Source organism: Saimiri boliviensis, chromosome 1 (genome assembly GCF_048565385.1).
Source record: "Saimiri boliviensis isolate mSaiBol1 chromosome 1, mSaiBol1.pri, whole genome shotgun sequence".
NCBI classification, from domain to species: domain Eukaryota; kingdom Metazoa; phylum Chordata; class Mammalia; order Primates; family Cebidae; genus Saimiri; species Saimiri boliviensis.
Genome location: NC_133449.1, coordinates 739,189 through 748,992, shown reverse-complemented (window position 1 = coordinate 748,992; position 9,804 = coordinate 739,189). Strand labels below are relative to the sequence as shown.

The 9,804-nt window shown below is 56.2% G+C and overlaps 1 protein-coding gene across 2 annotated transcripts; it reads left to right on the top strand.

Moving 5' to 3' along the window:
- Positions 1-265: 265 nt before the first annotated feature.
- TMEM18 (transmembrane protein 18) lies at positions 266-8,472 on the top strand. 2 transcript variants are annotated; one of them, XM_074393360.1, is made up of 6 exons: positions 349-494; positions 1,974-2,075; positions 2,204-2,324; positions 4,937-4,991; positions 7,842-7,935; positions 8,011-8,472. In XM_074393360.1, exons 1-6 carry the CDS (start codon positions 438-440, stop codon positions 8,104-8,106), a joined length of 525 nt encoding a protein of 174 aa, XP_074249461.1. In that variant the 5' UTR covers positions 349-437; the 3' UTR covers positions 8,107-8,472. The 2 variants fall into 2 exon arrangements, with proteins under 2 accessions (XP_010348388.1, XP_074249461.1); XM_010350086.3 differs by lacking the exon at positions 1,974-2,075 and having other exon boundaries at positions 266-494.
- The last annotated feature ends 1,332 nt before the right edge of the window (positions 8,473-9,804 follow it).

Sequence of the window (9,804 nt, the reverse complement as noted above, 5' to 3'; positions counted from 1 at the left end):
AGTGCACTGCCCCGAGGGTCCTCAGGTCCCACACGGTCCGGGAAGCGGACTCCGTCCCCACGCCGCTCTGGTCCTTCTGGAAGTCCCGGGTGGGAGGGAGGCTGGCGTGGCCGCGCAGCGCCCTGACGTCTGAAACAATCCTCGCCAGGCCCACCCGCCTCCGCCTGCTCCTCTGCTAAAGAACTAAAGATGCCCTCGGGCCGCCGGCGGAGCCAGCACAATCCTCACAGCCGGGTAGTAAGTCTCCATATTACAGGGACCATCTGGAAATACCGCGATATCTGGACCCAGCAAATGCCACAAAATTAGCGCGAGAGGAAAGCAGCGCAGGTCTCGTGACAAGGGAAGATCTCACGAGACGAGACTTGGCGCCCTCCTCCGTGGATGCCGGCCCGGCCGGGCTCAGCGGTTGCAGAGAGCGCAGGCTTCCCCGCACCATGCCGTCCGCGTTCTCCGTCAGCTCCTTCCCCGTCAGCATCCCAGCTGTACTCACGGTAACTCGCAGCCTGCGTAACCACCAGTTCGGGCGAGGACGGCCGACAGCCACACGGTCTACCCCGCAGAGCTACTCGCCCGTGGCCCGGAAGGCAGCGGTCGTGGGCGGGGTCTTGCAGCGGGGCATGCGCGCTGGGCGGGGTCCTGGGGCCTGTGGGCGTGGCTCGGGGCGGGGCGGTGGAGCGTGCGGTGGGCGGGGTCCTGGGCTTTGCGGGGGTGGCTCGGGTCGGGGGGCGGAGCGTGCGGCGGGCGGGGTCCTGGGACCTGTGGGCGTGGGTCGGGGCGGTGGAGCGCGCGCTGGGCGGGGTTCTGGGAAATGTGGATGTGGCTCGGGGCCGGGCGGAGGAGCGCGCACTGGGCGGTGTCCTGCGTCCCGTGGGAGTGACTCGGGACCGGAAGTTGGGGCGAGCGTGCTGGGTGGGGTCCTGGGCCCTGTGGGCGTGGTTCGGGGCCGGGCCTCGACCGTGCGCGCTGGGCGGGGTCCTGAGTCGTGGGAGGCGGGGCGTTGGGGGTGGAGCGTGAGCGGTAGGCGGGGCCTTGCCAGGTGGGCGTGGCTGGTTTGTGTGGGCGGGGCGGGGGCGGGGTTTTGTTCGTGTGGGAAGCGCTCGCGGGCGAGTTCTGAGCCTTAGGCTGGGCTTGGGTAGTGTGGGCGGATCTTGGGCAGTGCGGCGGGGCGTGCGTGGTGGAGCCTAATAGTGGCACGTGGCGCGGAGGAACCCTGTCACTGCGTGGGCAGGGCCGCCCCGTGCCTAGTGTGTCCGGCAGGTCCCTGGGGAGCCCTCACCCCGAGTGGGTACTCGATGGGATCTCTTCCCTGACTCCGGCCTTCTGGACGGTGCATTGATGGGAGCAGATGCGCTTGTGCTCTTGTCTCCTGGTGCGGCTCCGGAGAGGCCGCTGCGGTCTCCATCAGAGAGCAGCGACACTTACAGGAGTCCTGGAGGCCTGTGCGGGGCTGCAGCTTGGAGTGCAGGGCTTGTCTCGTGCAGAAGGGCGGGCGAAGGGATGGGGAGGGTTGAGGACTGCTGGGATTGGCATCTGAGCATCAGGTGGGAACTGGGCAGCAATGGAACTGAGCTTGGCTACTGTAGGTCCTGGAGCCAGACACTGCCCCCAGGTACGGCAGAGTCCCGGGGAGTCCAGAAGGCAGCAGAGTGCGGCACTGTCTGGAGGGTTCAGAGTGTCGCAGAGAGGTTGGAGAAAGTCAAGTCGCGCGCGTGGCGGTGGCCCAGATTCCCCAAGGCTTTCAGTGCTAAGGAGCCTGAAATAACCAGCGTTTTACCTTTGGGTCTGAGCCAAGTGCATCTCTTTGAAGAAGTCCCTTAATTTCCTCGCCATCACCAATTATCATCACTTTAGGGGTGGTGATTCCTTTCATTATACCCAGCTTAAAAACATGATTTTGTTCCACAAACAAAAGGGGCGCGTCAGGGATGCCCTCAGTTCTGTGTGCTTGAACTTTGAATTCCATGGATTAGAGTTGCTCTACGGGGAGAATCCTGCTTCCATCCTGCCCGTTCCTTCTCCCTTTCCTGTCCCCACGCTTCTGTGAGGCCCGGCAGTGCTCTCCCCATACCTTGGTGAGTGGCCTCAGGAGGACTCAGGAGTGAGAGGCCCCTGCCCCCTTCCCTGGGGGAAGGCTGTGGGTGGGCTGTGAGCCCGGCCCTGCGGGGTGGGACAGTGAGTGTCTGCTGGTGTGTTCCTGTAGCAGACGGACTGGACTGAGCCCTGGCTCGTGGGGCTGGCCGCCTTCCACGCGCTCTGCCTGCTCCTCACCTGCTTGTCCTTCTGGAGCTACAGACTACAGATCGGGCACTTCCTGTGCCTAGGTGAGTAAAACAACACAGACTGCACGAGTCAGATCACTGTGTGAAATGAAGCTGTATGTTCTGTCTGTGTCTTCAAAATACATAAATATTTTTACAAGACTTCCCAACCCTGTCGTGTGCCTGCTCTTAGGGCACTCCCATGTTTCACTCTTGGAAGTATAAAGGAAAGTTCCTTTTGGATGTGAGAATTGAAAGGAAGCTATTGAGTTTCTGTTGCCTACCAGGGAGGTGCTGAGCACCAGCTGCACACAGGAGAGCTGAGTTTACCAAGTGCTGTTGTTTACACAAGATGCATCCTCAGCGCAGCTCTGCTTTGAATGGGAGGAAGATGGCAGACTGCAGAAAAAAACGTTCTGTGCATAAAATAAGGCATTGCCCAACTCGGTTTCAAAGATAAGGGCTCCAGAACTCAGAGAAGTTAGGGAGGTGCACAGGCTGAATGAGGAAGATTATTCAGAAAAGCTGAAGTATGGCACAGGGTGTGAAGGGTGAGTAAGATGCTAATAAGAAAAAGAGGGAGCAGGTGACAGCCCTGGGAGGTGACATGCAGAGACTGAGGTGGATAAAAGGCGTGGGTCAGAGGCAGAGAAACTGCCAGCCCTGCGGGGCCTAAGCACTTCTGATGCTGAGCGCTACAAACACGTGTGGGTAGGAGAGGCGAGGAGGCCTGGAGGCCTGGTGCAGGCTCCTCTTAACTCTGGTCATTGGAGAGACACCGAAGATTTTGCTTGGTAGTTAAAAACAACAACTAATTTTAGGTAAGTTTAGTCAGCTGGCTGTGTGTAAAGCAGGAAATCTGAGGAGCTGATCTTAGAAAGACTGGAGAAGTGATGAGTGTTGGCACATCCTGTGCAAGTGAGGTGGCCAGAGCGAGCTCTGTATCAAGGGTGCCCTGAGGAGCACTGGGGTGGCCTAGGGAGACAGGGCTCCTCCGCCTCCCACAGCTTCCTGGGAGACACAGCACCAGAGATTCATCAGACCTGTGTTATTATCACAGTGACAAATGTTACACTGGAAAACCAAAAACACAGTGAAACTGGAGGAGTGGCCTGATTTAAACCATGCAGCCTCCTGTGACCTCAGGGCAAAAAGGTGCATAGGCCTGAGGCAGGCACCTCAAAGAAAGGGGATGGCTTCACCGGCCGAGCTCCTGGATCTGAACAGCTTTCTCAGCTGGAGAATTGCACAGGGGTTTGATGTTTTCGAGGATAAGGGGAAGGATGACTGCTTTCACACCGGGGTAATACTGGGCACCGTGCTGCCTGCCGTTACATTTCCTGTGATCTCAGACCAACCTTAGAGTTGGATTTTAGTTGCCCATTTTTGTAAATGAAACACACAGAGGTTCTCTGACTCCCTCAGCTACACAGCTTATAATCAGCACCATCAAGATTCAGGATTCAGACTCTGCTCCAGGGTGCATTTCAGGAACAGCTGGGAAGAAGCACCTGATGGCACCCTCCCTGCCCAGCGTCCTCCCCACCCTCCCCACCCTCCTCCTGCGCCCACCGCTTCCTGTGTTAGCCCACCCTTCTCACGTGCCCAGCTGTCCTGCTCCTCCTGTCGCTCTCCGGCCCTCCTCCTTCTCCTCCTTTTTCCTCCTCCTCTTCCTCTTCCTTCTCCTTTTTCCTCCTCCTCCTCTTCTTCCTCCTCCATTCTCCTCCTCCTTTTTCTTCCTCTTCCTCCTCCTCCTCTTCTTCCCCCTCCCAGGCCCTGTCCTCCCCTTCGGTTCTTTCCCTGCACCTTCCTTTGCTCTGCTTTATTGGGTTCATTCCTGGAGGAAGGCAGTGGAGGGACCGCTGCCCTAATCCTAACCCTAACCCTAACCCTAACCCTAACCCTAATCCTAACCCCGAGTTTAATCTGCTTTTGGATGTGAATCAAGAAGAATGAAAGGATTTTTACATTTTGATGTACCTTAGAAGTTAAAGCATCACATTTTTTTAAATTTGCCAAATTGTATTGTATTTAATTTTATGGCAGCGTGGATCACTGTCTCATAGGTTTGAGTACCAGCATTATCCATGAATTAGCTGGAGACCCGGGGCCAGTCCCTAAACTGTGTGCTCCTGGGAGCACAGTGGCCTTGCCCTGCCCCCACCAGCTACTGCCCTCCCTCCTGTGCCTCTGCCTCCAGCACCCCCAAAGCTGTTTGCTCCCCTCCTGTGGCAGTGCCCCAGGGCAGCCTGGGACATGTAAGCGTGAAAAGCCCTTGGTTGTCAGCTCTGGGTCTTGTGGCTCTGGCTCTTGCTGCCGTGTCCTGTGGGGTTGAACTGTGGCTGCTGTCCCTGGGGAGATGTAGGAGGCACAGCCATGCCTGGGTGCAGCCTGGGGCCTCAGGGTGCTTCCGGCCATGGCTCTGCAGCTGCTGAGCTGAACTCGGGCTCTGACTGAGCCATAGATTGCTGGAGCACTGGAGTACTATTGGCTTTGGTTTTCTGTCTGCTAAAAGAGCAAGTCCTATAACTTGACAGTGTTAGGATGTTTACCTGACATTATGTTTAAAATTAAAGTGACATTTCTATTCAGTATTCTGCTATAAAGAATGTATAACTTTATAACGAGTAATAATGGGTCATCTAAATTCTAACATGACTTTTATCTTTCTTCAGTAATCTTAGTCTACTGTGCTGAATACATCAATGAGGTGGCTGCAATGAACTGGAGGTGAGCTGCCCCCGGGCCTGTGACCAGGTCTCTGCAGGAGTGTCTCTGGAAACCGCCCTCACAGCCAGGAGACTCTAGGAGGAAACAGTGAATCCTAACACAGCAACCGCGCAGACGCTGTGCCTGTGCGTGCAGGGGGTGTGGGCTCCAGGGCAGCTCCATAAGTGCTTTACCAACGCCAGAGCAGCCCTTTCTGAGCACAGAGCTGCAGGGCGAGGCTGGCGGAAGCCTCTGATGGCACAGCCAGAGAAGTGGCCACGGGAATATGAGCTTCTGAATAGAAACAGCTTTTTAGAGAACGTGGTCCACGCTGGCCGTAGCCGTGCCCTGCCCCTTGGACTGTGGTGGCTGCTCCATGGGGAGTCTGGACCCCAGTATGGGGCTCTGGGTGGTCTGGGGCACCTGCTGTCTCACCCCCAGCCCCAAGTCCTGATGTCAGGGGGCGCTGCTGCCGGTAGCCCTGGCCCTGTGTCCTCTGCCCCCTCCTCCATCTCTGGCTTCACCCTGGAGAACTGGGACCCAGCACCTGCCCAGGGTGAACCGCACAGCCTCTGTCAGGTAATACCCACCTGGCCCTACTGTTTTCGAATGGCCTGTGAGGTAAAAATGGTTTTTACATTTTAAAATATAAAGCAAAAATAAAACTGCCAGACTCTGAGCAGGAGACTGTGGCCTCATGGCCCATAAGCCCTAAGCGCTGACCCTGGGCCCTCACTGAAAGGGGTTGCTGAGCTCCCTGAAATCCTTTGCGTAGACTCGCCCGGTTTCCCGAGCCTTCCTGTGACTCTGCCTCCTGCCTGCTCAGCCTGTCTCTCCAGGACGGTGTCCCTGCAGCTGGAGCGCGCTCTCGCTTCCCTTCTCCTCCCTCCTCCCTCCTTAGTAGTAAGTGGCTCCATGGGGACCCCACCTCTCCTCCTGGACACAGGGCCTTCACAGGGCTCAGTCCCAGGAGTGGTGCTCAGTCCTCGGTGACCCTGACCTTGTACGGAGGCTGGCACAGTGCCCTCCTCCTCCCTGAAGCCCTCCCACACCCAGCTCCAGGGTGTCGTGTCGCACCTTCCTGGCTCCTCCCTTCCCTGTGGCCTCAGCCTCCTGGCTTTGTGCTTCTCCGGCATCTCCTGATAGAAGTGCTGGGTTTCCTGCCTGTCCCACTCACTGGACTGGGCACCAGGATGTCTAACAAATGTCTCAAAATTCACACTTCAGGCCAACTGCTCTGCTCCCCCTTCTTAATAGAGGCGTCTTCTCCCTCAGCCTCTTAGACCAGAGACGTCACAGCTCATCGTTCAGGAATTGCTGTCCCTCCACCTTTAAGGCCAGCCATAAGCCCACTGTGTCCGTGCCCCTCACCCCAGCTCTGCCAGCCTGCTGCTGACACGCAGTTCCTAAGCCATCCCCATACTGCTCAGCCTCTCACATGTCCTGAGGAGGCGCGGGCCTCAGCTGGGCACTGCCCCTCAGAACGTTTCAGAGTGTCCCCAGGTCACTCTGAGCAAACGTGGAGTCATGCAGTGATGCCCTGTGGCCTCCTGCTAGCTCTGTCCCAGCCGCTCACAGCTGTGCCTGCGAGTCCACGAGGCCCCCTCACCCCCCACAGCCTTCACGTTTCTGTGTAAGCGCAGTCACCGCATGCTTGGACTGGCTGCCTCTTAATTCTGGGCCTCCCATGGTCTACAGTTAAAGTGCCCGTGAGGCGGGAACCCTGTGCCCATGAGGCTTTGACCCGCTGCCCGCTGCACGTCATTACCAGCTCTGTGTGGGGTGTTTCCCGTGCTGGCTGCTCGGAGCAGAATAAACACCCACGTGCAGATCCACCGCCCTCCCTGGCACTGCGCTTTTGTGCAAGGGGAGATCTTCCGCCTCCCCGGGTCTCTTCTGCTAACGAGGTGCTGGTGCTGGCAGCAGGACGGCTGCTGTGAGAGCCACAGGGGTGGGAGGGTCCCTGTGAGGCTGCGGAGTGGATGCAGCTGCTCTCCCTCCCTCATTTACGGGGGGTTATTGATGTTACTTTGTAGGTTCTAAGGATTTCAGGTCATCAATTCTTCCAGCTGAGGTTAGATGTGCTGCTGACCCAGAGGGGCTGCTGGGTGTCATCTCCCTGCTTGGGAGGCCTCGGGGTCTTCCCCATGCTACAGGGTGGGGTCCCCCTGCCTGGGAGGCCTCAGGGTCTTCCCCATGCTACAGGGTGGGGTCCCCCTGCCTGGGAGGCCTCAGGGTCTTCCCCATGCTACAGGGTGGGGTCCCCCTGCCTGGGAGACCTCAGGGTCTTCCCCGTGCTACAGGGTGGGGTCCTCCTGCCTGGGAGACTTTGGGGTCTTCCCCATGCTACAGGGTGGGGTCCCCCTGCCTGGGAGGCCTCGGGGTCTTCCCCGTGCTACAGGGTGGGGTCCCCCTGCCTGGGAGGCCTCGGGGTCATCCCCGTGCTGCAGGGTGGGGTCCCCCTGGCTTGGGAGGCCTCGGGGTCTTCCCCATGCTGCAGGGTGGGGTCCCCCTGCCTGGGAGGCCTCGGGGTCTTCCCCGTGCTACAGGGTGGGGTCCTCCTGCCTGGGAGACTTTGGGGTCTTCCCCGTGCTGCAGGGTGGGGTCCCCCTGCCTGGGAGGCCTCGGGGTCTTCCCCATGCTGCAGGGTGGCGTCTCCCTGTCCTGTGACCCAGCGCGTTTTCTTCACGGGCACTGCATTTGGGGCAGCACGGTGGAGATGATGCCTGCTCCCAAGGCGGGGCTCAGTGAGGGGGTTGCTTCCGCCTCAGTCCACAGCAGCTTTCTCCAAAGCCTAAGTAAAATAGACAGCGTCACTAGAACTTTTTTGTTGTATTGCCTAGTAATGTTTTGTTTTTGTTTTTTAAACAGATTATTTTCAAAATACCAGTATTTCGACTCCAGGGGCATGTTCATTTCTACAGTGTTTTCAGCGCCGCTGCTGGTGAATGCCATGATCATTGTGGTACGTAGACACTCTCGGGCTTTCTTCATGTACATCTTTTTCACATCTAAACGTGTTCCAAACAATTGTGTTTAGATTATGTGGGTACGGAAGACGTTGACTGTGATGACTGATCTGAAGAACGTACAAGAGAGAAGAAGGGAGAAGAAAAGGAGACGGAAAGAAGACTGAGAGGCGGAGTTTGCGTCCTCAGTCCGCCCGGCTGCTGCAAGTGCTGAGCTGCACATGGCGTGGGCATCCTTCCACCTGGCCCGTGGCTTGAAAAATGGTTGCTTTATGTTAATATCCACAGTGATAGGCACACACTGAAGTCGACTTTTCAGCCAGCACTGAATGTATGCATCAGGACACGCGTCTTCAGGCGTCTGATCTTTGTAGTCAGGCCGTGGGATCGGTCTCTGCAGAGCTTGACAACTGGGAGTTTGATTTGAAGAAGCCCATGTCACCTGTGTAACTGGTACTCATTATAGCCTGTTCACAATATTAAATATGAAACTCACTAATAAACAGTGCCGCCCTGCGCATGGGCACCATGCCCTCCTCTTGCTGTGTTTTCTAGTGCATGCAGCGGTTCGCAGTAGAAGGTGTTTTTGCCTTCCAGGACATGGGGCAAAGTTTGGAGACACTTTTGGTTGTCACTGGAGGGGATGGGGCTTCTGGCCTCTCCTGTGGAGCCCAGGGGTCATGCAGAACATCCCGTGTGCCTGGTCCAGCCACACCACTCACGTGACATGACATGAAATGTCAGCAGTGCTGGGGCGGAGAGACCTTGGAAGGAAGCTCTTGGAAAAGATGTATCTTGGTTTGATGAACCAATTCCCAAGAGGCTAGGTCCTCTCTAACAAAGTTATGGGCTGCTTGCTTGAAAACAGAGGGGAAGTCCTGCAGTCAGCACTCCATGGAGAGCGTCCTTCCTGAGTGTCACGGTGTCCTGTTGGTTCAGGTGCTCGGGAACACAGTGCTCTCAGTTCTGTTCGGGCAGGCATACTGTTACTTTGCAATATCCGCTTCATAAAGTAGCTCCTGCCCAGTAGCTTTTGGTTCCTGTCAAATCTGGACCTGTAGTTTGAGAATGACAGATGGTTACAGACCCAGATAGTTAAAAATAGGTGTTCAGTAAGGGAATGCTCATTGTGCATCTTATCTGATAGCTTGCCTAATTGTGCATTTCTGAAAGTTACCAACTCAAAATGTAATTGGCACAGTTAACTTGAATAGACAAGCTTGGAAGAAAATGAGGTGCAGAGGTTGCCAGCCAGGCCCGTGCCCCTCTCGGGCCTTTGTGGCTGGCAAGTGGGACAGGAAGATGATTAAGGTGACTTGTCCTCCCCCAGCGTTGTCCGGGCTGCCGTGTGGATATCTGACTTGGCTAACACAAAATAAACCAGGGAGATTTTAGAGACTACATTTTTAGTGTCACATTTTCACCATCTGATATGGTTTGGCTCTGTGTCCCCCCTCAAATCTCATCTCGAACTGTGATCCCCATGTGTCGAGGGAGGGACCTGGTGGAGGTGATTGGATCATGGGGGTGGTTTCCCCCATGCTATTCTGATAGTGAGGGAGTTCTCACAGATCTGATGGTTTTTAAAATGGCCCTTGCTCTCACTCTCTCTACTGCCGCCTTGTGAAGAAGGTGCTTACTTCCCCTTTACCCTCTGCCATGATTGTAAGTTTCCTGAGGCCTCCCTCCCATGTGGAACTGAGTCAATTAAACCTCTTGTTTATAAATTATCAGGTCTCAGATAGTACCTTTACAGCAGTGTGAGAACAGACTAATACATCATCCATACGGTATTTGGGCTTACCTCAATATGGGGCCATGTGATTGAATCTCAGTTTGACTGTGATAAAATAGTGTAACAGTGT

Bases quoted from the DNA above. Each gene is read 5' to 3' on its own strand.
- TMEM18 (XM_074393360.1), top strand. From the start codon at position 438: ATGCCGTCCGCGTTCTCCGTCAGCTCCTTCCCCGTCAGCATCCCAGCT. The intron at 4,992-7,841 runs GTGAGCTGCCCC...TTTTTTAAACAG, and splicing joins GTGGCTGCAATGAACTGGAG to ATTATTTTCAAAATACCAGT. The intron at 7,936-8,010 runs GTACGTAGACAC...AATTGTGTTTAG, and splicing joins TGAATGCCATGATCATTGTG to ATTATGTGGGTACGGAAGAC.